Genomic DNA, 25,605 nt, shown 5'->3' on the forward strand with positions numbered 1-25,605 from the left:
CCCGGTCTTCTCTATGCTTAACCCCCCCCACCCCTCCCGCTTATGGTGAAATTCATTCAGAAAGCACATCGGTTGGGGAGCAGAGTGATCCTCATAGCCCCATTCTGGCCTCTTCAGATCTGGTTCCCTTACCTACGGTCTCAGTGTTCCTCCATGGATCCTGGATCCCATTCCAGATTTGATTTTGCATCCTGCGGGATTCCAAACCCAAATCTGCTAAACCTCAAGCTGACCGCTTGGTTGATCCAGTTCCTCTGATGGCTAGGACTCCCGGTATCTCATCACCAGTGAAGGCCATTCTGGTGGCGGCCCATAAACCAGCCACTAGAAAAATTTACCATAGTAAATGGAAACGTTTTTCCATTTGGGCCGAAAGCAAAGGTATGGACCCATTTATGGTCCCTATTCCTACAATTCTGGATTTCCTGTCACTAATCTTTCAGCAGGGAGCCAGCGCTTCCACAGTTAAGGTACAGTTAGCAGCTGTTTCCCACTTTCATGTGGGGGATGAACTAGGATCAATAACATCCTCAAAGATATGCAAAACCTTCCTCAAGGGCGTTTTTCTCCTAAAACCACCGGTCAAATCTGCAGTACCCCCATGGGACTTGACCTTAGTGTTGCAAGCCTTGACAAGTCCACCTTTCGAGCCTGCCTCTTCAGTTTCTTTGTAATTCTTGTCTTGGAAAACAGCCTTAGTCACTATTACATCAGCCAGGAGGGTCTCGGAACTCCAAGCCTTGTGCATGAAACCTTCCTACCTCATTTTTCATAAGGATAGTGTCTCTCAGGACCAACTCCTCTTTCCTACCAAAGGTGGCTTCGGAGTCAAATATTAACCAATCAATTAACTTACCAGTGTTTTTCCCAAATTTTCAGAACAAGGGGGAGTACACACTGCACAAATTGGACGTACACAGACAATTGCGTTTCTATCTGCACAGGACTAAGGATTTCGTAGGTCTGATCAGTTTTGTCTTTCGCCAGATCAGGTAGGGGAAAGGCAATTTCCAAAGTAACTCTGGCAAATTGGATTTCCCAGCGCATAACTCGCGCGTATACATCCTCAGGTAAACAAGTTCCTCCGGGAATTCACGCTCACTCAACCTGCTCCATTGCTACATCAGCAGCCTTCTGGTCCAGGGTTCCTCTGGACGACATATGTTAAGCAGCTACTTGGTCCACTTATCATACGTTCTCCCTTTATAAATTGGATATGATTTTGAGGAGTAGGGCTTCCTTTGGCTCCGTGTTGCTTCGGAATATTCTTTCGTAAGGCCACCCAGGGTTAATTGTAGAGGTAGCTGGGGACTCTGTCCCACAGGTTGCAGAACAAATGAAGTAACTACTTCAGATAAAGAAGTTGTATACTCACCATAATGTTCCATCTGAGTAGGTACTTCATTTGTCTGCAACCAACCCCGCCCCCCTCCATTCCCCCTAACCATATCGGGATAACTGGCCAACTGTAAAATGTCCTTTTGTCATAGCATGAAGTAGGGCTTGATCCTCTGTCGAGGGTGTGAGGTGTTTAAAATTAAGCAAACTCTATCTGAGGTAAAGCAGTAGGCAGCAGGGGATTGTGGGTAGGGGAGGAGCTAGGAGCTCTGATCCTTTAGCTTGTGAAGCTGCCGGCTTGGATCTGAAGTCGGATCCGTAACCCACAGGTTGCAGACAAATGAAGTACCTACTCGGATGGAACGTTATGGTGAGTACATAACTTCTTTTTTTTATTGTATATTTTTGATTAGCAATATGTATTGCCTACCTACTTGGGGGCACCTGACATCTGGGGCAAGAAGAAAATGGCGTTGGATGCATCTTGTATACCCTTGGCGCACTGATGTCAGGGAAGAAGCGACAGCAACCGACACCGGACCAAGACTTTGGAACTCGGGCCGACTGCGGGACTGCCTGACGGCAGGAGAACCCAAGTGTAATGACTGCAACATCTACATTTTATAGTAGGTACAAAACTGTACTATTTTTGTTGTCAGCCTTGGTTTGCTCCTGTGCTTCTCTTTTGGATCATTTATTTATTTTATTAGTAATAGGAGCATTTGGACCGTGATAACACTTACTCTTATAGTTCATCATCTAATAGAGTCACACAGCTGGTGCTGAAGAGATTGCTCCAAACCTAAATTATATCTGGGAGAACAGTGCATTGGTGGTAGGGTAATGAGTTTAGATCTAATGGTTGTGGTTGATTCCCTATCAGGATAAGGGTTTTAGTGAATGTCACCACATACAACTTCCTGTTCCTTGAAGTTACTCTCATGGAAAACTCTTATTTCTAGTGGCCATAACTTCAGCGAGGAGAGTCTCAGAGCTTCACGCCCTTTGCGTTCGTCGTCCTTATCTGGCTTTCCATAAAGCTAGATTATCCCTCAGAACTAACTCATCTTTTTTACCCAAGATATCTTCTGAGGCAAATCTAAACCAGACTATCGATCTCCCAGTTTTATTCCCTAATTACTCCAACAGAGCGGAACAAAAGTTGCATGTTTTGGATGTTCATTGTCAACTCCGTTACTACTTGGATAGAACCAAGCAAGTTAGGAAATCTGAGCAGCTCGCCTTCCAGTTTCCAAAGTAACCCTTTCCAGATGGTTGGCCTCTTATTATTTTTATCTATGAACTGAGGAGTCAAGAACTTACTTCAAAACCTAAAACCCACTCAACTAGAGCCTTGGTCAATAGCTTTTCAGGCTAGGTTACCTATAGACTCCATTTGTGCGGCAGCCACATGGGCCTCTCCTCATACCTTTATTTCTCATTACAAACTGGACATGGCCTCCAGAAGCCGAGCTAACTTTGGTTCCACAGTCCTCAAGAGTCTGTTCCGATGAGCCACCCAGGGCTGAGGTGCTAGGAATGCGGTCCCATCCAGCAAGAATGAAGGCAAGATTGACAACTTAACATTAAGAAGTTATGTGCCTACCATAACATTTCATGTTGTCGTCTTTTCGCCTTTTTTCTTGCGTCCAACCCCCTAGTCTGGACAGACTGAAAGGATCTTTCTGTGCCTTCTTTCATCCCAGCTTGGACTCCCATGGTTGCCCTTTTTCTGGGCATGTTATATAGATATAGATATAGATATATAGATATAGATATATAGATATAGATATATAGATATAGATATATAGATATAGATATATAGATATAGATATATAGATATAGATATAGATATATAGATATAGATATATAGATATATAGAGAGAGAGAGAGATTTAAACTGTGTATGAAGGAGTGTTGAAGGAATTTTTAACTGGTTATTCTGCTCTTCAGTAACTTGAACTAAAAGCTAGTGTTGGCTGAATTTTGTTATTTGCTAGTAATTACAGGTGTGGGGGTAGCCACAGTCTTTGATTTCCTGTCCTTGCATATTTAAACTGGTGCATGTGAAATAATTCCTGCTTTAAAACTTCAGCTTGGCAAGCTAAGAACTTGGTTATATTCAACTGGACGTATAAGAGAATTTAAGTACCTTTTTATGCACTTTTTTTTTTAAAAAATACAGTATTTAAATTGATTTAAACTGTGTATGAAGGAGTGTTGAAGGAATTTTTAACTGGTTATTCTGCTCTTCAGTAACTTGAACTAAAAGCTAGTGTTGGCTGAATTTTGTTATTTGCTAGTAATTACAGGTGTGGGGGTAGCCACAGTCTTTGATTTCCTGTCCTTGCATATTTAAACTGGTGCATGTGAAATAATTCCTGCTTTAAAACTTCAGCTTGGCAAGCTAAGAACTTGGTTATATTCAACTGGACGTATAAGAGAATTTAAGTACCTTTTTATGCACTTTTTTTAAAAATACAGTATTTAAATTGATTTAAACTGTGTATGAAGGAGTGTTGAAGGAATTTTTAACTGGTTATTCTGCTCTTCAGTAACTTGAACTAAAAGCTAGTGTTGGCTGAATTTTGTTATTTGCTAGTAATTACAGGTGGGGGTAGCCACAGTCTTTGATTTCCTGTCCTTGCATATTTAAACTGGTGCATGTGAAATAATTCCTGCTTTAAAACTTCAGCTTGGCAAGCTAAGAACTTGGTTATATTCAACTGGACGTATAAGAGAATTTAAGTACCTTTTTATGCACTTTTTTTTTTAAAATACAGTATTTAAATTGATTTAAACTGTGTATGAAGGAGTGTTGAAGGAATTTTTAACTGGTTATTCTGCTCTTCAGTAACTTGAACTAAAAGCTAGTGTTGGCTGAATTTTGTTATTTGCTAGTAATTACAGGTGTGGGGGTAGCCACAGTCTTTGATTTCCTGTCCTTGCATATTTAAACTGGTGCATGTGAAATAATTCCTGCTTTAAAACTTCAGCTTGGCAAGCTAAGAACTTGGTTATATTCAACTGGACGTATAAGAGAATTTAAGTACCTTTTATGCACTTTTTTTTTAAAAATACAGTATTTAAATTGATTTAAACTGTGTATGAAGGAGTGTTGAAGGAATTTTTAACTGGTTATTCTGCTCTTCAGTAACTTGAACTATAAAAGCTAGTGTTGGCTGAATTTTGTTATTTGCTAGTAATTACAGGTGTGGGGTAGCCACAGTCTTTGATTTCCTGTCCTTGCATATTTAAACTGGTGCATGTGAAATAATTCCTGCTTTAAAACTTCAGCTTGGCAAGCTAAGAACTTGGTTATATTCAACTGGACGTATAAGAGAATTTAAGTACCTTTTTATGCACTTTTTTTTAAAAAATACAGTATTTAAATTGATTTAAACTGTGTATGAAGGAGTGTTGAAGGAATTTTTAACTGGTTATTCTGCTCTTCAGTAACTTGAACTAAAAGCTAGTGTTGGCTGAATTTTGTTATTTGCTAGTAATTACAGGTGTGGGGGTAGCCACAGTCTTTGATTTCCTGTCCTTGCATATTTAAACTGGTGCATGTGAAATAATTCCTGCTTTAAAACTTCAGCTTGGCAAGCTAAGAACTTGGTTATATTCAACTGGACGTATAAGAGAATTTAAGTACCTTTTATGCACTTTTTTTTAAAAATACAGTATTTAAATTGATTTAAACTGTGTATGAAGGAGTGTTGAAGGAATTTTTAACTGGTTATTCTGCTCTTCAGTAACTTGAACTAAAAGCTAGTGTTGGCTGAATTTTGTTATTTGCTAGTAATTACAGGTGTGGGGGTAGCCACAGTCTTTGATTTCCTGTCCTTGCATATTTAAACTGGTGCATGTGAAATAATTCCTGCTTTAAAACTTCAGCTTGGCAAGCTAAGAACTTGGTTATATTCAACTGGACGTATAAGAGAATTTAAGTACCTTTTTATGCACTTTTTTTTAAAAATACAGTATTTAAATTGATTTAAACTGTGTATGAAGGAGTGTTGAAGGAATTTTTAACTGGTTATTCTGCTCTTCAGTTATTCCCACCCACCCGCCCTGTTTTTGTTTTGGTGTTAATCTTAGTGGCATTGAAACTGCCCGCCTCAGCCTGCCTCTGGGCCCATCTCATTTGCTCACTCAACTGAGTGCAGTGAGATCATATTCTGATTTCAGGCACTCCTACTGTGTACAAAGAGAGCATCTGGGAAATAGAAAAAAAAAAAAAAAATTAAGCTTATTTCCTGCCTTTCTTGTTAAGTGGTACAGACTATTTGTAGGCTTCTGAGCCCCAAGCCCTTCTGTGTTTGAGGGAAGCCTTCTAGCTTGTTTTTTTCTTGTAACTAGCCAGTTTTCTAGTTTCAGCACTCAAATCTGTTTCTTTGATCTCAGCACTTGTTCAGAAAAAAAAAAAAAAAAATTTCATCTGCTTTTACTGTACTTGTGTTTTACCTACTTCTTTTACTTTTGCATCATCTTAAAATACTCAATTGTATTTATTACTGCTTGGTGTAACTCATTCTAAGCCTTTTGGTTTAAACACTTGGGCTTCGGACCAGTTAGTTGTTTTGCACTGAGAGGGTTTGTGGTCTGCACTGTTGTGGCAGAACAGGTAGCTTACGTCCTTCTAGGTTGAGAACTGCTGATTGAGGGCTCAGTGTCTGTTATTCTAAAAGTGTATTAATTCTGGTTTAAGCACTTGGGCTTTCAAGCCAGTTATTTTACATTAAGAGGGTTCGTGGTCTGCACTCTTGTGGGAGGAGAGGCTGGACTCTGCCCTTCTGAGCTGGGAATTTCTGGTTAAAGGCTTATAGTGCATGCATATCTGAACTGTTTCTTACTGAAGTTGGTGCGCCTTGTTTGCTGTGGCATAGACTGGATTCGGGCCTGCTGGATCTAGCTTTGTTTGTGTAACTTGAGCACTAATCCAGACATTCTCTAAAGTATTCAATGGTATTTATTACTGCTTGGTTGTAACTTGATTAAAGTGTAGCTATCATTCAAGTCTTTTGGATTAAGCACTTGGGCTAGGAAGGTTTGTGGCAAGCACTGTGGTGGCAGGACAGGTAGCTTTCATCCTTCTAAGTTGGGAACTGCTGATTGAGAGCCCAGTGTCCAAGTGTATTAGTTCTGGTTTAGGCACTTGGGCTTCAGGCCAGTTATTTTACATTAAGAAGGTTCGTGGTCTGCACTCTTGTGGGAGAAGAGGCTGGACTCTGCCCTTCTGAGCTGGGAATTTTCTGGTTAAAGGTTTATAGTGCCTGAATATTTGAACTGTATCTTACTGAAATTGGTTCACCTTGTTTGCTCTAGCATAGACTAGATCCAGGCCTACTGAATCTAGCTTTGTTTATATGCTTGTTGTTTGTTTGCTTGTTATTTCCCTGGAAGCTAATTCCACCTAATACGCAACTTCTCAGCGCTTCTGTGGATCACTAGTGATATCTGCATTGCTTACTGTACTTATTTCCTTGTTTCACTTGAAAGAAAGTTACTGTTTGTCGTTTTTGCATTTAGTTACTTGTTAACACACTGCACTCAAGTTACCTGGCACTTGCTCACTAAAGCAATTATATAAGTCAGCACTAAAAATTAAAAGCACTACACCCTCACTCCCCACTGGCCCTTGTTTTCAATTAAGGATTTCCCAATATTATTCTAGCATGTCCAAAGGTCAGTTGTCAATCTCCTCTCCGGTCCAGCTGGTGAATCTGGGAATCTTGAGGCAATGTTATAACTGCCTCATGTACACAGACAACCCTCTCCTCCTCCCACATAACACAAATACTTGCGAGAGATGCAGCTATTTAGCCAAACTGGAGGCTGAGCTCTCTCAACTCAGGACTGGCAAGACCAGACAGGAGGAGAAGGCAACTACACACACCACAAAACCAGCCTCACATAATGCTACCACTCCACTGAATCAAACACATAAACACACAAAGACATACTCGGAGGCTCTGAGTAAAAATTTACCTAAACAGCAGAGGCCTCCAAAGCAGACACCCAAACAACTGCTACCTCAAGACACCCCACAAGCAACACATAAACCACAAAAGCAGTGTGCAAAGCAGTCACAGCCCTTAAGGCCAAATACAACACCAAACATACTTGTCATAGGTGACTCCATAGTCAGACACACTGGCGTCCCACTCACCAGGCTGAACAAGGAGAGGGTCACAGTAAGCTGCCTATCGGGCGCTAGAATCCGCCACATAACACAAGCACTCTGGTCACTCCACGGCAAGTACAAATATGACACAGTCATTGTCCATGCTGGTGTGAGCGACCTGAGACGTACCTCCCTGGACTACATGAAAAGAGACATAGAGGAGCTCTCTGATTATGTAGCCCAGGCAGGTATGACCCTAACCCTGAGCAGTATCCTTCCTTCACCAAGAATGATGCCACAATATAGAGACAAGATGATCAGCTTTAACAATTGGCTTAATGTCTGGTGTCATTCAAAGGGATCCAGTGTCTGTCTGCCTGGGATGACATGCTTGACAAGCCACGCTGCTTAAGGGACGGCTTGCACCTGTCACCCTGGGATTCGGATATTGGCTAAGGCTCTTGCCACCCCATAGTGCCTTTTTAGGCAAGGCTCAAATTCTAAACCTACCACCCTAGAAAACAAAAATGGGAAGAAATTGAGGGTAATGCTGCTCAATGCCAGAAGTCTAAATCTCAAAATGCACGCACTCGAGGCCCTTCTCAGTATGGAGAACATCGATGTCTGTGCTGTAACTGAAACCTGGTTCAAGGCTCCTGAGAGCACCCGGCACTATTAGGTTTTACCTCATATCATGCGTTCCGGCCCCAAAACCCGGACCACTCCACAAAAGGAGGGTGTATCCATATTCATAAAGGATACTCACACCTCCAGGTTGGTGGCAACGCATGAAGCTCGGAAACCATCCAGGTGCAACTAACCATAGGCAAAACTGCTCTACAAATTGTAGCATGCTACAGGCCACCCTCTCAAACTCAGGAACCCCACACAGCCTTCCTGAAGACACTGGAGGGTATAAATGTATCTCCAAACACCATCATATTGGGTGACTTCAACTACCGAATATAGACTGGGAACATTACTCAAGCCCTAACTTTCTAGCCCAACGGTTCCTGGAGTTCATAAATTCAAATGCCATGGAACAGCTAGTCACTGTTCCCACGAGAGGAGAAAATATACTAGATCTCATTGTCACAAACATGGGGACAAAATGCTCCACACCGAAGTATATCCCTCATTGGTGAGATCTGATCATAAACTAATCTCACTGGAAATCCACATCCCGCCCCACCCCAAACAAAAAGACCATAGTGAAGAACTTCTCTAAAGCAAACTTCACACTACTCAAGACTGGTGTGGTATCCTTCAAGGCCCCTGAGTCAGAGGAAACCACAACCCAAGCTGGAAGCCCTTACAAATGCCTTCTATGAACACCTCCAGGACTGCATGGATCAGGCAATCCCAAATAAAACCAAGACTCTTTCCACAAAGGGCGAACGTCCAGTCTGGTGGACCCCAGCCATTAACAAACTTTACAATAAGAGGAGAAAGCTATTACATGATGGAACAAAATCCATAAAAGGGAAGTCACCCCTGATCATTATTAGTAAAAAATTACGAGCACTCATAAAATCAACTAAGGCCAATTTTGAGAGAAAAATTGCCATGGATTCAAAGGACAATCATAAGGCCTTTTTCAGCTATGTTAGGAACCTGGGTGGAAACTCACAGATATGCTCAGAATTAGTCCAAAATGATACAAAAATCACTGAACCCACAGACATTGCCAACATACTGGCAGACAGGTTCAGTGCAAACTTCACCCTCTCCCCTAAAGGAGAGATAACTATCCCAGCCGAGTGTAGCCTCCCGGACATCTCAAATGTGCAGGTGAAAGCTGCTCTCTCTAAAGCTAAAAACACAGCATCAATGGGACCGGATGGTGTCCCCGGCTGTGTGCTACACGAGCTAAATGAGGAATTAAACCCGCACATAAGGCAGCTGTTTAATCTCAGCCTTACCACAGGATACGTGCCCAAGGAGTGGCGTCACGGCAACTGTGGTCCCACTCCACAAAGGTGGCCTCACGGACCCTGGTAATTACAGCCCCATAAGCTTAACAAGTCTAGTCTGCAAAGCTATGGAGAGGATCATAATGGAGCTCATAAACAAAGATATAGGGACTTGCAGACATTGGACCCGACCCAGTTTGGCTTTGTCAAGGGAAGATCATGCCTTTTGAACTTGGTCGACTTCTTGAAACAGTCACCAAGGCCATTGATGAGGAAAGGCAGTCCATACAGCCTACCTTGACCTTGCAAAGGCTTTCGACACAATACCCCACTCGGGTATTGTAGAAAAACTTACCAGCTTAAATGTAAACCCATATGTCACAAGATGGGTTGCAAACTGGCTTAAGGACAGAACCCACAGGGTTAGAGTTGCTGGCGCTGTGTCAGACTCCAAGCCGGTCACAAGTGGTGTCCCACAGGGCTCGGTCCTTGGCCCCCTATTGTTTGGCATCTACTTCTCAGAAGTACAGGCCAACATGGGAGGACTTTGGCTGACAAAGTTTGCAGATGACTGCAAACTGGGCGCCATAGTGGAAAGTGCATTGGACACGGATATCCTTCAGAAGGGACTCACGGAAACAGATAGCTGGTGCCAGAGCCATGGCCTGAAATTAAACGCCAAAAAATGTATAGTCATACCCTTCGGAAAAAACAAGGTAACCCCAAGCTACCATATAGGTGGCAATCCACTAAGCACAGAAGAGGTTATCAGGGACCTGGGGACCCAGGTTGACAGTGGCCTTTCTTTTGACACTCACATTGCTAAAGTGGTTAGAAAGACCTTCTACATTGCCCACCTGATCATGAAGGGATTCACATCCAGATCTAGTGAGGTCATTGTTCCCTGTACTCTTCACTTATCAGACCAATGATCGAGTACAATGCCCCATTCGGGATGTATCTCACCCGACATCTGCAGCAATTGGAGAGACCCCAAAAGTTCCTCACCAAAAGGATAAAGGGACTCCAAAATCTGTCATATGCTGCCAGATTGAAGAAACTCCAGCTCTATTCAGTCGCATACCGTCTGCTCAGAGGTGACATGTGCCTGACATACAAGGCCATGTCCAACCCGGAATTAATGGACATGCTCCACCTCAAAATATCCAAATCCACCAAAACCACTAGAGCAAGCGACTTAAACCTTAGCACGGATATAAATAGGACGTGCTGGAGGGATAGATTTATCACTCAGACTCCCTATGCTGTGGAATAAAATCCCGGTCCATGTGAGGCAGAGCACCTCGCTGACTCTGTTCAAGAGAAATCTAGACCTGTGGATGGGAGATCGTAGGTTTACCCCGGGAATCATCTCTGGGTCACTGCTGGACAGAGGCATAACAAACTAATGGGCACAGTATTTTTTCATATAAGGGGTGGCGTAAGCCACAATAATTTGGGCTAGGCTTATAAATGCCTTAGGGCAGATAGCCTAGTATAAACCTATGAACCTATGAACCTATGAGATATAGAGAGATATAGAGAGAGATATAGAGAGAGATATAGAGAGAGATATAGAGAGAGATATAGAGAGAGATATAGAGAGAGATATAGATAGATATAGAGAGAGATATAGATAGATATAGAGAGAGATATAGATAGATATAGAGAGAGATATAGAGATAGAGAGAGAGAGATAGAGAGAGAGAGAGAGAGAGAGAGAGAGAGAGAGAGAGAGAGAGATAGAGAGAGAGAGATAGAGAGAGAGAGATATAGAGAGAGAGAGAGAGATATAGAGAGAGAGAGAGATATAGAGAGAGAGAGATATAGAGAGAGAGAGAGAGATATAGAGAGAGAGAGAGAGATATAGATATAGAGAGAGAGAGATATAGATATAGAGAGAGAGAGATATAGATATAGAGAGAGAGAGATATAGATATAGAGAGAGATATAGATATAGAGAGAGAGATATAGATATAGAGAGAGAGATATAGATATAGAGAGAGAGATATAGATAGAGAGAGAGAGATATAGATAGAGAGAGAGATATAGATAGAGAGAGAGAGATATAGATAGAGAGAGAGAGAGATATAGATAGAGAGAGAGATATAGATATAGAGAGAGAGAGATATAGATAGAGAGAGAGAGATATAGATATAGAGAGAGAGATATAGATATAGATATAGAGAGAGAGATATAGATATAGATATAGAGAGAGAGAGATATAGATATAGATATAGAGAGAGAGAGATATAGATATAGATATAGATAGAGAGAGATATAGATATAGATATAGATAGAGAGAGATATAGATATAGATATAGATAGAGAGATATTTATAGATCTATAATATAGGTATTCCTTTTTCTCCTTTGTTCTAGGATCAGAACTGCTATGGTGTTATCTATCAAACGAGATCTGGGTAGTTAGTGCCTAGCATTGTGGGATACAGGGTAGCCTCGAGCCGGTAAAAATAGCTCTCGAGCCGTGTCAGAGCAGAGGATCGGCTCTGAACCCATCCAGCAAGAAAGAAGGCGAGAAGAAGACTAACCTGGAACGTTATGGTAGGTACATATTTTCTCATTTTATGTTCTTTGAAGTGGCAAATCATGCCTTAGTAAGTGACCAGGAGTGAGTTGCACACATTTTCTTTGTGTCTCAGTTGGAAGTTTTCCCAAGAGGGCAAAATACTTATATTTTCAGACACTGGCTTGAAACGAGCTGTTGTCAATATTTAATCATTTTTCTATTAGCACAGCTGTGGACTGCTATTCCTGTGTTGCTTGTTATGTTCTAATAGCAGGAGCATTCTTTATATACATTCCTTTTGTTTTTAGCACATTTTAACCTGCTATAATTCCATGTTGAGTTTTCACAACAAAAAATGTTTGTTTGTTTTATCAAAGGCCCTGTAATCTGACAGCAGAAACGCATTTATCTTTCTCATTTCAGCTGTTGCTGTTGTTGGTACTCCACTTTTAATTGGTGCCCTTGGATTCGGTTCAGCAGGGGTTGCTGCTGGAACTGCTGCTGCCAAAATGATGTCTGCTGCTGCCATAGCTAATGGAGGAGGAGTGGCTGCAGGAAGTGTGGTCGCTACTCTACAATCCATTGGTGAGTACTAGTCAAGTTGCAGTTGTCCAGCATATCGGCGCAAAACACACCTTCAAAATCAGATACCGTAATGTGCCTCGCCTCGAAGTAGAAGTGAGATGTTCATCGTGTTTCACTTGTTGCAGTCATTACTCTTGGGTTATTCTTCTGGCAGGCTACCCTCAGTCGGCCAGAATTCCAAAGTCTGAGATTTTCAAATTCGAATTTCAGGAGGTCCAAAACCAACCACGAGGCCTCTGCTAGGCCAGTCGCCGGTTCTCAGTGAGGCGCTTTCGCAGCCCCTGGCGCACGCTACCTCGGAGCCACAGGCCGCTTCCCACTCCCACGTGGAGCCGACTGGGCCTCTGGATACTCAAGGTATTGGACACTCTGAAATCATTCCCTCAGAATTGCAGAATTTATTGCATGCATCTGAACAAGTGGGAAAGCATACTTTGTAATGTGGTTATGATTCACTGGAGGCCTCGTGCAAGGCTGCTGTCACAGGTTCTGTTATTAGAAGGCATGCTTGGTTAAAGGAACAGAATCTGCCTGATCATGTTAAAGAAATTATTAGATACACCATTGCAGCATAATACTTTGTTTGGTACTAAAGCAGAAGAGGTTTTGAAAAAAATGGAGGATAAAGCAAAATCCATGCAGACAGTCAAGGATTTCTTACAGGTACAGCCACCCAGGTTTAGCAGGAAATGGCCTTCTAAAAATTGGTCCTTTCCAGTGTCAGACAGACCACAAAGAGGCAGATACAGGCTTCCCAGAGGCAGATCTCACTCCCAAGGCTCATACAGGCTTCCCAGAGGCAGATCTCAGCCCCAAGGCTCATATAGGCCTAAACAATGGGGTGCTCCTACCTCCAAAAGCGGAGAAGACAAATCACAACCTTACAGGAAACAGTCCCAATGACTTTCCTCTGCCAGATCCAAGCACTTTTCTTTTGGCAGCTCCCTTAGGGGGAAAACTAGCACTTTTTTTTCATCAAATTGGCATATGATTACCCAAGACAAATGGGTCCTGAACATAGTGTCCCAAGGCTACAGGTTCCATTTTCACACTCTACCAAGGTCAAAAGGTATGCCAGACCTGCCACACAATCGATGGGCAGAGGTGCAAAAACTAATTACAGCCCTCATGGACATGAGGGCCATTCAGTAAGTACCACAACAAGAACAGGGGCAAGGATATTTTACTCCAGACTTTTCCTAGTACCCAGGAAGGACAGAACCTGGAGGCCAATACTGGACCTGTCTATACTAAATACATTTCTGGACGTTCCAAAATTCAAGATGTTTACTCTACAGCAGCTACTGCCCATGTTTGGCAAGAAGACTTGGCTCGTAACTTTGGACCTAAAAGAGGCATACCTGCATGTCCCAATCAGACAATCTTGCAGAAGATACCTCAGATTCATAGCTGGCTCAATGCATTACCAATTCTCTGCACTGCCCTTTGTGAAGACCCTGGGCGCAGTAGATAAGCCAAAGTGCCTGGCACCAGTAATTGCATTTTGCAGACAGAGGAATTTAAATATATCCCTACTTTGGATGACTGCCTAATTCAAGCAGAGAACAAAGACATTCTTCTAAAGCATCTGGCATTTGTAAAAAGATTACTAACTGGCCTAGGGTACACAGTAAACGCAAATAAATCAAAACTAGTGCCCTCTCAAGAAATAATATTCCTGGGTGCAAGCTTAAATACAACCCCAGATGGCTTATCTCATGCCAGACAAACAAAAGCAACTGACTTCTTACTTCAAGAAATTGGCAACAAAAACCCACTTATCTGCAAGGAAATTCCTGCAGGCCCTGGGTTTCATGGCATCCTGCATTCTACTAATTCCTTATGCCAGACTGCATATGAGGAAACTACAATGGTATCTAAAAAGTGTTTGGACTCAGCATTGCCACAGCCTGGAGACAGTAATTGCACTCAGTCCCTGCCTGCAACAGGAGTTTTGATGGTGGGCAGAAGTCTGTCACCACAACAAGGGTCTGCCATTCTGTTTACCCATAGCCAGACCGACACTGACAACGGATGCATCAGATTATGCCTGGGGGGCACATATGGCAGGAAAAGGTATTCTGGGTACATGACCTGCAAACCAGATGCATCTTCACATCAATCAAAAAGATGCTAGCTGCTCAAAATGCCCTGACAGCTTTCAAGGACCTGCTTCATCCAGGACAACTACTGATTAAAGACCGACAATACTACGGTCATGTGGTACATAACAAATAGGGAGGTACACATTCCTACCCTCTCTGCAGACTAGCAATGACCTTTTGGGACACAGCATTGGCTTTTCAAATTTACCTGCAAGCACAATTCCTGCCAGGAAAAACAAATACTCTGGCAGACTAAGCAGAAACCTCATGGATCCCCACGAATGGAAACTGGATCCACACGTCTTCAGTATGAAAATAAGGAAATGGGGATGCCCAGACATAGATCTATTTGCCTCCCCTCAACTGCCAATTGCAGAGATTTTGCACAAGGATTTATCACAAGCAAGCTTGTAAAGTGGACGCCCTATCCTTCAGCTGGAAAAATCTAACAGTATATGCCTTTCCTCCACTGCCTCTCCTTCTCAGGGTACTCCTAAAGGTCAGACAAGAGAAGCCAAAAATGATGCTGATTGCACCAGACTGGCCACGCCAGCACTGCTACCCAGTCCTAAAGAGCTTGTCTCAAGGTCCAGCATGGATATTGCCTCAAACTTCTCACTTGCTGACTCAACAAAACAATCCGATCCTGCACAGCCAACTCGGGACCTTAAATCTGGCAGCATGGCGGATAATGTAACCATTCAGAACACTCCTCTTTCAAAAGCTGTTATGGATGTTATCTTGGAGGCCCAGTACCAGAAAATCTTATGCAGAAAAATGGAAGAGATTCTGTGCTTTGAACCAGGAACAAGGCATTGACACGTGTATACCAAATATACCTCAGATTTTACAATACCCAAGTGAGATGCTGAACAAAGGCCTTTCTCATCAATTAAGATTCATGCCTCGATATTTCAGCTCATTACAATATGGAACCACCTATCTTTTCTAATCCTTTAAGGCAGTACCTCAGAGGGGCCAAAACATTAGGCCTCCAAGGAGAGCACCAATTCCGGTCTAGGACCTAAATTATGTTTTGGAAAAACTCACACTGCCTCCTTTCGAGCCAGCTTCAACAGCAGATAGAAATTTTTTTATCCTGAAAAACAGCTCTACTCCTAGCAATAACCTCTGCAAGGCGAGTCTCAGAGTTACAAGCACTCATGGCTGTGGAACCTTCATTTTTCATCCAGACAGGGTTTCTCTGAGGACAAACCCTACATTCATGCCTAAGGTGGTATCCAGTGTGGCCCTCAAAATCATTCACTTGCCTCCCTTTTATCCAAATCCACAGAACAAGGGTGAGAAAATTCTGCATTCTTTGGACATGCACAGGCAGTTATGTTTCTACTTGGACAGAACTAAAGCTTTCAGAAAAACTGAGCAACTTTTAGTGTCATATGCTCCAGGATCACAAGGAAAGGCTATCTCAAAACAGACTATTTCTAAATGGATAGGCCATTGTATCCGTTTCTGCTATTTTCAACATGGCAAATCAGTGCCTAAGGGCTTTAGGCCTCATTCCACCAGAGCAGCAGCCACTTCAGCAGCCTTCCTCGGACTACCAACCAAAGATATCTTGGAGGCTGCAACTTTGAGTTCAGTGCACACTTTCACAAAGCACTACCACTTACCTCTTTAAGTCCAGAGCAGGCTTTGCCACTGCAGTTCTGCAGGGCCTCATAGCCTCTCCTAATCCTATTTAGCCTAGCCACCCATCCTCTGCTTTGGGATTCTACCCAAGAGTAATGACTGCAACAGTGAAACACGATGAACATAGTACAGTTGTGTACCTACCATAAATGTAGATGTTAGAGTGTATTCACTATTGCAGTCCAGGTTACCCACCCACCATCTCTCTTCTCTTTGCTGGGACTTTTCTGCATTTCTCTATCCTATACAACCTATTTGGTGTATTTTCTTGTAGATAAAGGGAATGTTATTTTTGTGCATGTATTTTTGGCATATTTTTCAGCCTGACAATTTGGGGGCACCCGACATCTGGGGCAAGAAAAACGGAAGAAAATGGCATTGGCTGCATCTTTTATACCCCTGGCGCACTGTCCTCAGGGAAGAGGCGACAGCAACCGATGCCGGACCTAGACTTTGGAATTCTGGCCGACTGAGTGTAGCCTGCCAGCAGGATAACCCAAGAGTAATGACTGCAACAGTGAATACACTAAACATCTACAGTTTTGGTAGGTACACAACTGTACTTTCCCAGTTAGGTGAGTTATGGTAAAGGAGTGTACACTGATGGGGCCTTTTACCATATTTATGCTACTAATGCAATCTGAGAAAATGATGCTGGTGATTGAAGGTCTGTCATTATTTATAGGATTCTTAGAGTGAGATTTGTAATTAAGGTTAGTAATTATTTATGACTAGCATAAGAAGCTGAGTGCCTCTGTTTATGCACATGACCACATACAGTAGAAAGGCATGCATAGTACTACATACAGTAGAAAGGCATGCATAGTAAAAGTTTATCTGTCTTGATTTACATTTAAAAAGATAACCTAAGAGAGAGAAGTTGAATGATAGTATTACAAGGCACATTTAGTTTGTTTCCAAATTTACATTACTTCTGACTGGCTCTTCCCAAGCTGTCTCCTTCAACCTCATGACCTCATTTGTCATTATTTGAAAGGTCGCGAATATTGGTATTCCTCAAATATGTAAAATGGGTCCAAGACAAATATGCAGTCACTTCATCCTGACTGTACACAAGTGAAATCATAAGATTGCTAAGTGTCTAATACTAAAAATAAGAGCTCTTCGTGGGCTTGCATGTTCCCCTCCATTCCACCCCCACATCCATGATAAACTATATCACCAGTACTGAAATAAGTGTGGCAGACAAAAGAGAAATAAGTTTGGATTTTAGGAAACTCTAATAATTTCCTTTCTCTGAGTTGTGAATTTCAAAAGGGAAATAGATTTTTTCCAAAACAATTTAATAGGAAATCTGTAATTATATAACTCTTGTCTAAAAAAAAAAAAATAATCCTGCTGTGTTTCACTAACTGTGCCAGATTCCATTACACTTTTCTTATTTGCTGTATGGCATATTTTCCTGAACCTTTTGTATGGACATATTGTTTGCTGTAAGACCGGCAGCACAAAGTCAAGAATACAAAAATGCATGGGTATTGAACAACGCTCAGTGCCACATATGAAGTGTTGTGCTTGAGCTCAGTAGGTCAGTCTGTTCCCAGGCAATATTCTGTCTGTTCTGGTAATAAAGTGGCTTCAAACATGCTCCATGGCCTCCCTAGGAGTATGCAACTCAAAAAGAATAAAATGTGGCAATTACAATTTCAGTAACTCAGTTTGGAAGAACCAGAGTTTCAACCACTGATTGAATCCTGATTCTTGTATATAGAAAACTCCTTACACTCCCAAAAAATATCTTCCCCATCACACCTCCAACATTTGCAAAGTACCTGAGGAAAAATTATTTGGAGTCTGCTTGAGGTATAAAAATACCTGTGCAGACACTTCCAAGCAAAGATGCTAAATCTTCTAGACTTTGTTGCATATTTGGGAGACATACATATATCCCTCATTGTTTCTTTGTGAATTGCTTATCTGATCTCTCCTCCCAGTACTTTCCAACCTCCTAGTTCCTATAGTTACCATGCAATATTTTATATGGCCACATTATCTTTTTAACAGCAGCTTTTGTTATAGATGCTACAAAAACTCTACCAGTGCTGGTCTTTCACTTAGGACCCCCTATTTCATTTTCTTTGCCTGTACTCAGCCTTCCCTTTCAAGGGTTGATATAAATCTCTAGCCTGCAGTCCAAATTAATTATTGGCCTTTTTCCATTCTATTACATTGAACTCTCTACTTGCTACCAATACCTTGGTTCCTTTGCCAGTTTTCTCCAATAAGTTCCAGCCCCTCTTGCCTATACTCTGTACCCCTAATTTATGTCATCCTTATCTACAGACTCTCCCTTTTTTTTCCATCCCCTGCCTGGCTTAGCAGACAGTATTCCAAGAACTACTTTATGAATAGAATATTGTGTACAGTTGTTAGTGTTTTTAGGGATCTGTGTCCAAAATGTCGGTCTCTCCTTGTTTCCTTGAGCTTCCCCCCCACTTGTTTCATCATAATCATCATCCCTTTCCACTTTGAATTATAGCTCTCTGCTTGTGCTATGTATAGGAGCCTTAACTGTGTAGCTCTGAAATACCTCTTCAAATCGGGTAATCCGAAACCACTTTGTTCTGTTGGAACAGTCAGCTTATCAAAGTTGTCTCTTGTCCTCCTCCCCTCCCAGATAAAATGTCAACTGTTAATTGTCATCCACAACTTCTTCTCTGGTTGATAAAAATGTGCCTGACACTTACAGAAAACTAAGGAAATAACTTTTTCACTTTTTGTATTGTGCAATTCGTATCCATAAAATGGAGCGGGCAATTTCTCAGTTTTTGCATTTTTAGTCCCTTCCCGCATATCCTTAGCTGCCGTAACAGAATCCTTTTTAACCCATGCTCCTTAGTACTTTTGTTTTATCAAGTCCCCATAAATAGTTATTGCTGAACCTGTGGGTGCATAGTTTACAGCTATTGATCTTGTTTTATCTTCAGTAATTTTGTCTCAGAATGTTCCACAACATTGAAATGTGCTTCTCTGGTTTTATCAGGAGTAAAATGTCAATGTTAAGTTGTCAATCTCGCCTTCATTCTTGCTTGATGGGTTCGGAGCCGATCCTCGGCTCCGACTCGGCACTTGCTAAGCTCGAGAGTCACTTTTACCAGCTCGAGGCAGCCCCATATCCCATGATGCAAGGCGGTAAGTACCCAGATCTCGTTTGCCACTTCGCTGATGAGGTCCTCCTTTTACCAGCTCCTGGTAAGTGAATTTTTACATTACTATTTTAGCCCCTTTCTTCAAAAAAACTTAAATTTATAAGTTTTAACATAGTTCTAGTCCCTTTCTGACAGAAAATTTCCCTGTCTCCTTATAACTTTCAGTCAGACTTTCTAACATCCCATCCCCCCCCTTGTTAGGGTGTGTGTGTGTGTCTGTTATTGATACCTTTTGGTATATTTAATTTAATTTCTTGGACTGGTGTTGTGTGTGTTTTATTCACCATGTCTAAAGAAAGGGTCTCAGGCTTTAAGAAGTGTGACTCGTGCTGTCAGAAGATGTCTCTGACAGACGGTCACACTTGCCTTGCCTGGGGCCTCTTCACCTGCAGGACTCCTGTGCTATATGTCATTCTTTTAGCCAGAGAGTCCTGCAGGAAAGAAGAAATAAATTGATTTTGAGGGGCCTTCTTAACGCGGAGGGCTCTCCGGCTAAGTCGGCCCCATCTAAGACTTCTAAGTCTTCCAAGGCCCAGGCTTCTGTGTCCAAGCCTGTGGCCTCGGCTCAGACTCATTCAGAGTCGAGATCGGCTCCGGCTGGAGCCGATTCTGGAATCAAACCTTCGGCACCGATGGCTATCGGTGCCGATTCTGGTTCGACCACGTGTCGGCTCGATCGGTTCCAACCACCATGTGGCCCAGGCATCGGTGTCGGCTCCGATCGGCTCCGACACCCTTACTTTATGGCCGTATCGGCTCGGCTGGAGCCGATGCATCGAAGCTACCTGTCGGTGCGAAAGTTGTCGGCTCCGACAGTTTCTGTGGTTTCATCGGCTCCGATGGTTCCGAGGAAGAGGTCTAGGTCCCTTCCTTGGAGCCGATACTTTCGGCTCGGCCGCCTCCTCTCGGAGGAGCCATCGGAGCCGATCTTCAAGGTCATCCAGGCTTTCTGACCATGATTTGGAGAGTGGTCAGCAGATTACTAAAGTCACAGGCACTGGCCCAAATGCTACATAGTCAGTCTCAGCAGACTACTATTAGTCCACACCCATTGCAGTTCCTCCTTCGACTCTACCCCAGAGTTTGGAGTTGGAGTCTTCGAATGGTTTCTGCTATGGCTGAGGGACAGATACCCCTTCTGCTCCTTCAGCCTCTACTATTATCTCCTCTTGAGACCTTCCTTAGAGGATTCGGTGGCCGGGCTTCCTGGTCTCCTCCGAGGGGTGAGTGGCATCGACCCTTGTCCGAGCCGCTCTTCTCCTTGGAGCCTCGGCCTTGGTGAGCTCGGCTCTGACATCTGCCTCGGAGCCTTCCTTTCGGTGGGTCCTGGAGTTCCTAGTTCTTGGCCGGGTTCTCTCGGACCTCCTGGGAGGAACCTTCGAGGTGATGAAGAGTGTGCTGGCCACTGGTCTCAGCCAGCAGTCTGTTCCCTTAGCTCCTCCCTCTATGGTGCCTGTTGACATCTCTGCCACTTCTCTTGCTCCAGGACCCAGAGATCCTCCGCCTCAGGTTTCCCCACTGGGAATATCCCCTCTTCCGAGGATTCTCCTGATTTTGTGGAGATCCTCCGCGGAAGAGGACCTGTAAGAGGAAACACATAGACTCCCCAGAGTCTATCACTTCAGATACTGACTTAGATGAGTCAGAGGGATCCCCAAGATCCCCCTCTGAGGATGTCTCATTCTCAGACATCCTAGAACTCCTTAGACAGAGGGGAAACTGGCCCACCAATAATCCCTCTGAGGATGAGTCAGTATACCTGGAGGCGTTTGGATCTCGGCCCTCCACCTCCTGGGTGTCTCCGCCTTCGACCCCTTATGCAGGTTATTGCTCGAAGGCGTGGGCTGCTCCTGACTCTGTAGAGCCAGTCCCTAGGAGGCCGCCTAAATTTATTACTGCCCCGTCGGACAAGCAATTTCTCACAAAAGGTGCCCCCGCTGATGCCATGGTGGTGGCGGCTGCCACCAAGAGGGAACTTGCAGATCCTTCCATACCTGTCCATCCTCCTAATAAGGACTCTAGGACCATGGATAGATATGGTGGCGGATGTTTTCTTCAGCGACCTTTGCTATGCGTTAAGCTGAACTACCTATGTCACTTCACCAGACTCCAAAGGGATATCCTTAAGAAGCTAGGTGAAGTTGTGCAGGATGCTACAGCTGCAGGGGCTCAGGAAAAAATTGCTTCGCAGCTAGGAACCCTTAACTCCATTGCAAACTCCTCCATGCAGCTGATATCGTATGCTGCTGATGGAGTAGAGCAGGTACAGGCGTGGCTCTTGGACGCCAAGCCTGGATGCGGCTATGTAATTTTGCAGATACCTTTAAGGCCTCCTTCACAAACTCTCTCTTTGATGGGTTAGCTTTGTTTGGCCCTCAAGTGAAGGAAACGTTGACCAGGTGTGAGCAGGGCGGCAAACTTTCTGCCGTAGGAGTCCGTTTTCCACCCTTCTAGACCTTACCCAAAGGACAGAAGGGTGGCAAAATGTGGTTCCATAAATCCCAAGGAGTCACGCCGATTCACGTGGTCAGTTTACCCCTAGAGGCAGAGGGGTAACAACAACAAAGCGCCGCTCTAGAGGCAGAGGGTCCACAAAACCAGGGAAACAGAGAGTCTCTCTGACAAGCCCTTTCAGCATCCCTGAGATGTTGCCCGGCTGTCCCTCCTTGGAGGCAGTCGGGAAGACTATCGCTGTACCCAGAAGCCTGGCGTTCCCTCACTCAAGACAGATGGGTACAGTCGATCATATCCGAGGGTTACAAAATTCCTTTCGAGGAAAGTCCTTTCTATCCCTCAAATTCCCTTCCAGATGTACCACCCGGTCTAAGGGAAATTGCAGAGTTAGAAGTCTTAAAACTACTGCAAAAAAGAGCCATTCAGCCAGTTACAACAGACCATTCAGAGCCCGGAATCTACTCCAGGTTCTTTTTGGTCCCCAAAAAGACGGGAGACTGGAGACCAATATTGGATCTCAGCAGACTCAAGTCTGTGAGGAAGACAAGATTCCGAATGGTCACTATTCAGTCAATTCTGCCCTTCTTGCAGAAGGACAACTGGATGTGCTCAATAGGTCTTCAGGATGCGTACTATCACATAAAAATTCACAGACGCTCCAGGAGATTTCTCCGCTTTCGGCTGGGGTCCAGTCATTTCCAGTTCAGAGCCCTGCCCTTTGGTCTCACTACAGCCCCAGAGTGTTCACCAAATGCATGGCAGTGGTCACGGCTCACCTGAGACGTCAAGGATTCCAGGTGTTTCCGTATCTCGACGACTGGCTCCTTTCAGCCACCACCAGGCATCAGCTTGTTCAAGCCAGGGATTACACAATAAATCTTTGTTCTCATTTGGGCATCTCGATCAACTTCGAAAAGTCATCCTTATCGCCCTGCCAGTCTATTACTTTCATAGGCGCAAACTTAAACACTGTTCGGATGTCAGCTACCCTTACAGACCAAAGAGTTTCAGACATTCAAAGTCATGTCAGGATCATTCTAGCCAACAAGAAGGTACAGGCCAGAATGGTTCTAAAGGTATTAGGCCTCATGGCTGCGGCCATTGGCTCGCTTCTACATGCGCCTTCTTCAGTGGATGTTGTTCACTCAGTGGTCTTACCAACAACTTCCAATGCGTCACCAAATTCTGGTGAGACAGATTTGCAAAAATCATCTTGCTTGGTGGATCACTTCTCCCCAGATTCACCGAGGCAGACATTTTGTACCCCCATCCCCGGTAGCCACGGTCACTACAGATGCCTCCCTGATCGGGTGGGGGGGGGGGCATTATCAGGGCAGGATGGTTCATGGGACGTGGCAACCTTTCGAATACCACCTGCACATAAATGTCCTAGAGATGAGAGCAGTGCTTTTAACGTTGCAAGCCCTCAACGACTTTCTTCCCTTGGGGACAATTGCAGTCCACACAGACAACATGTCTGTAGTTTGGTATATTAACAAACAGGGCGGAACCAAGTCCTACCCCTTGTGTCGAGAAGCGCTCAGACTTTGGCAATGGGCGATCTCCTCTCATCGGTTTCTGGTAGCAACGCACATCCCTGGGAAAACCAACATTTTAGCGGACAGATTGAGCAGAGCTATTCTCATGCCTCACGAGTGGTCTCTCAAGCAATCTATAGTGGAAGAGATTTTTCTGGAATGGGGTCGCCCATGTTGCGATCTTTTTGCTACTCCCCAAAACAGCAAATGCCCAGACTTCTTCTCTCTCTTCCCTCTGCCAGGCCATCCCCCCAGAGACGCTCTGACCCAGGATTGGCCCCAGGGACTTCTTTATGCCTTTCCTCCTTTTCCCCTGATCCCTCAAGTTATCCAGAAAGCAATAGATTTGAGAGCCAAAATGATTCTCATTGCTCCTTATTGGCCTCTACAAATTTGGTTTCCGTTCCTCCATCGTCACCTTTTGGTGCAGCCGTGGCATCTGGACCCAGTGCCAGATCTGATTCACCAATCCGGTCAGCTGCACCGGTCTATCCCTTCTCTCAACCTCACAGCATGGTTGCTCCACTTCCTTCCTTAGCCAGGCTTCCTTTGATCTCTAACCCCGTTAGAGACATTCTAATGCTTCTTTTAAAATCCTCTACCAGGAGGATTTATACAAACAAATGGAACGTTTCTCTTATTGGGCTTAAAAGCCAAGAATATCGATCCCTTCACTGCCCCAGTTCAGGCAGTTTTGGATTTCTTAGCAGAGATTTTTCATGCAGGCTCCTCTGCTTCAACAGTTAGAGTTCAATTGGTTGCTATCTCGAACTTTCATGTCGGGTTCGCAGATCACAATATTATGTCCCACAGGCTTTGTAGGAAGCCTTCTTGAAAGGAATTTTCCTCCTGAAGCCTCCAGTCAGAATCCTCCTCCTCAATGGGATCTAAATTTAGTGCTGACATCCTTGATTCTTCCCCTCGAGCCAGCTGTTTCTTGCTCCCTGAAATTTCTTTCTTGGAAAACCTTATTCCTAGTAGCTATTACATCGGCCAGGAGGGTGTCTGAACTTCATGCCTTATCGGTTAGACCCCCTATTTGGTCTTTCACAAAGACAGAGTATCATTGAGAACTAATCCGACCTTTTGCCTAAAAGGTGCGCCTCAAAGACTAATTTGAATCAATCCATTGATCTCCTGTATTTTTCGAACTATTCAAACAGATCGGAACAGAAACTACATTATCTTGATGTCCACCATGACTCGGATATTATTTGGACAGAACTAAACAATTTGAAATCCGATCAACTCTTTGTTTCCTATTATTCCTTCCCTTTTTCAAAAGGGACACAAGGTTTTTACTCTGTTTTCGCCAGGGAAAACATGGTAAAACCTCAATTCCTGATTTCCTTCACCCTTTAAGCAGCTTCCTTTAAACATTTTCACCCCTTTGGGGCCCCCAACTTTTTTTCCCCCTTAAAAATTGGGCTTGGTAGGGGACCCATTTTGGGCCTCTCCTAAATTGTTTTTGACCAAAGGAAATTACCCCCATAAAAAATGAAGGGGTTTTAACTTTAAGGGTTATGTACCTACCTAAGTTCCATTTTGTTTCTGTTCTTAACCCCCCCCTTTTGGTACAATTTTTAAAAATTTTTCAAACCTTCAGATTCCTTCTTCCTCGAATTTTTTTTGGGGAATTTTTTTTTTCTATTCCCTTTTTAAAACAACTGGGAAAACCCCTTACATTTTGGGGGTCCTATTAAAATGATTCCAAAAGGGGGGGGCCCGGGATGGCCCCCCAAATAACAAAAAAGGGGGCCAACTGGAGTTTGGGGGTACAAACTTTTATTTGAATTTTCCTTTTCCTAAATTTTTTTTCTTTTTTTGGGTTAAATAAAAAAAAATTTTAATTCCTTTTTTTCAACCCAAAAAAAATTTTGCCCTTTTTACCCCTAAAAACCTTCTGTTAAAAAACCCCTTTTTTCCAAAAAATTTTTATTTTTTTCATCGGAAAAAAATTTTTTTTAAAATTGTTTCTTGAAATTTTTTGATTCAAATTTTTTTCTTAATTTTCAAATTTAAAAATTTGCATTTTTTTTAAAATTTTTTAAAAATAATTGTTTTACATCAAAGGTTTTTTTGGTTTAATAATCTTTAATTTAAAAAAATTTTGTGTTGTTTTTTTTAATTTTAATTTTTTTTTTTTTTCCCAAATTTAAAATATTTTTTTATTCCTATTGTAAAAAATTTTAA

The 25,605-nt window shown here is 43.1% G+C and overlaps 1 protein-coding gene across 1 annotated transcript in view; it reads left to right on the forward strand.

Annotated features, from left to right (window-relative positions):
- The window catches only part of LOC122791553 (interferon alpha-inducible protein 27-like protein 2A), a 186,704-nt gene that overhangs the window by 86,880 nt on the left and 74,219 nt on the right, over positions 1 to 25,605 (forward strand). Inside the window, exon 3 of the mRNA XM_044059305.1 lies at positions 12,331 to 12,492. Within this exon, the coding sequence (XP_043915240.1) occupies positions 12,331 to 12,492 (162 nt within the window). The remainder of the gene's footprint in view (positions 1 to 12,330; positions 12,493 to 25,605) is intronic.

Source organism: Protopterus annectens, chromosome 1.part2 (genome assembly GCF_019279795.1).
Source record: "Protopterus annectens isolate FY-2018-M chromosome 1.part2, PAN1.0, whole genome shotgun sequence".
In the NCBI taxonomy this organism is placed as follows: domain Eukaryota; kingdom Metazoa; phylum Chordata; order Ceratodontiformes; family Protopteridae; genus Protopterus; species Protopterus annectens.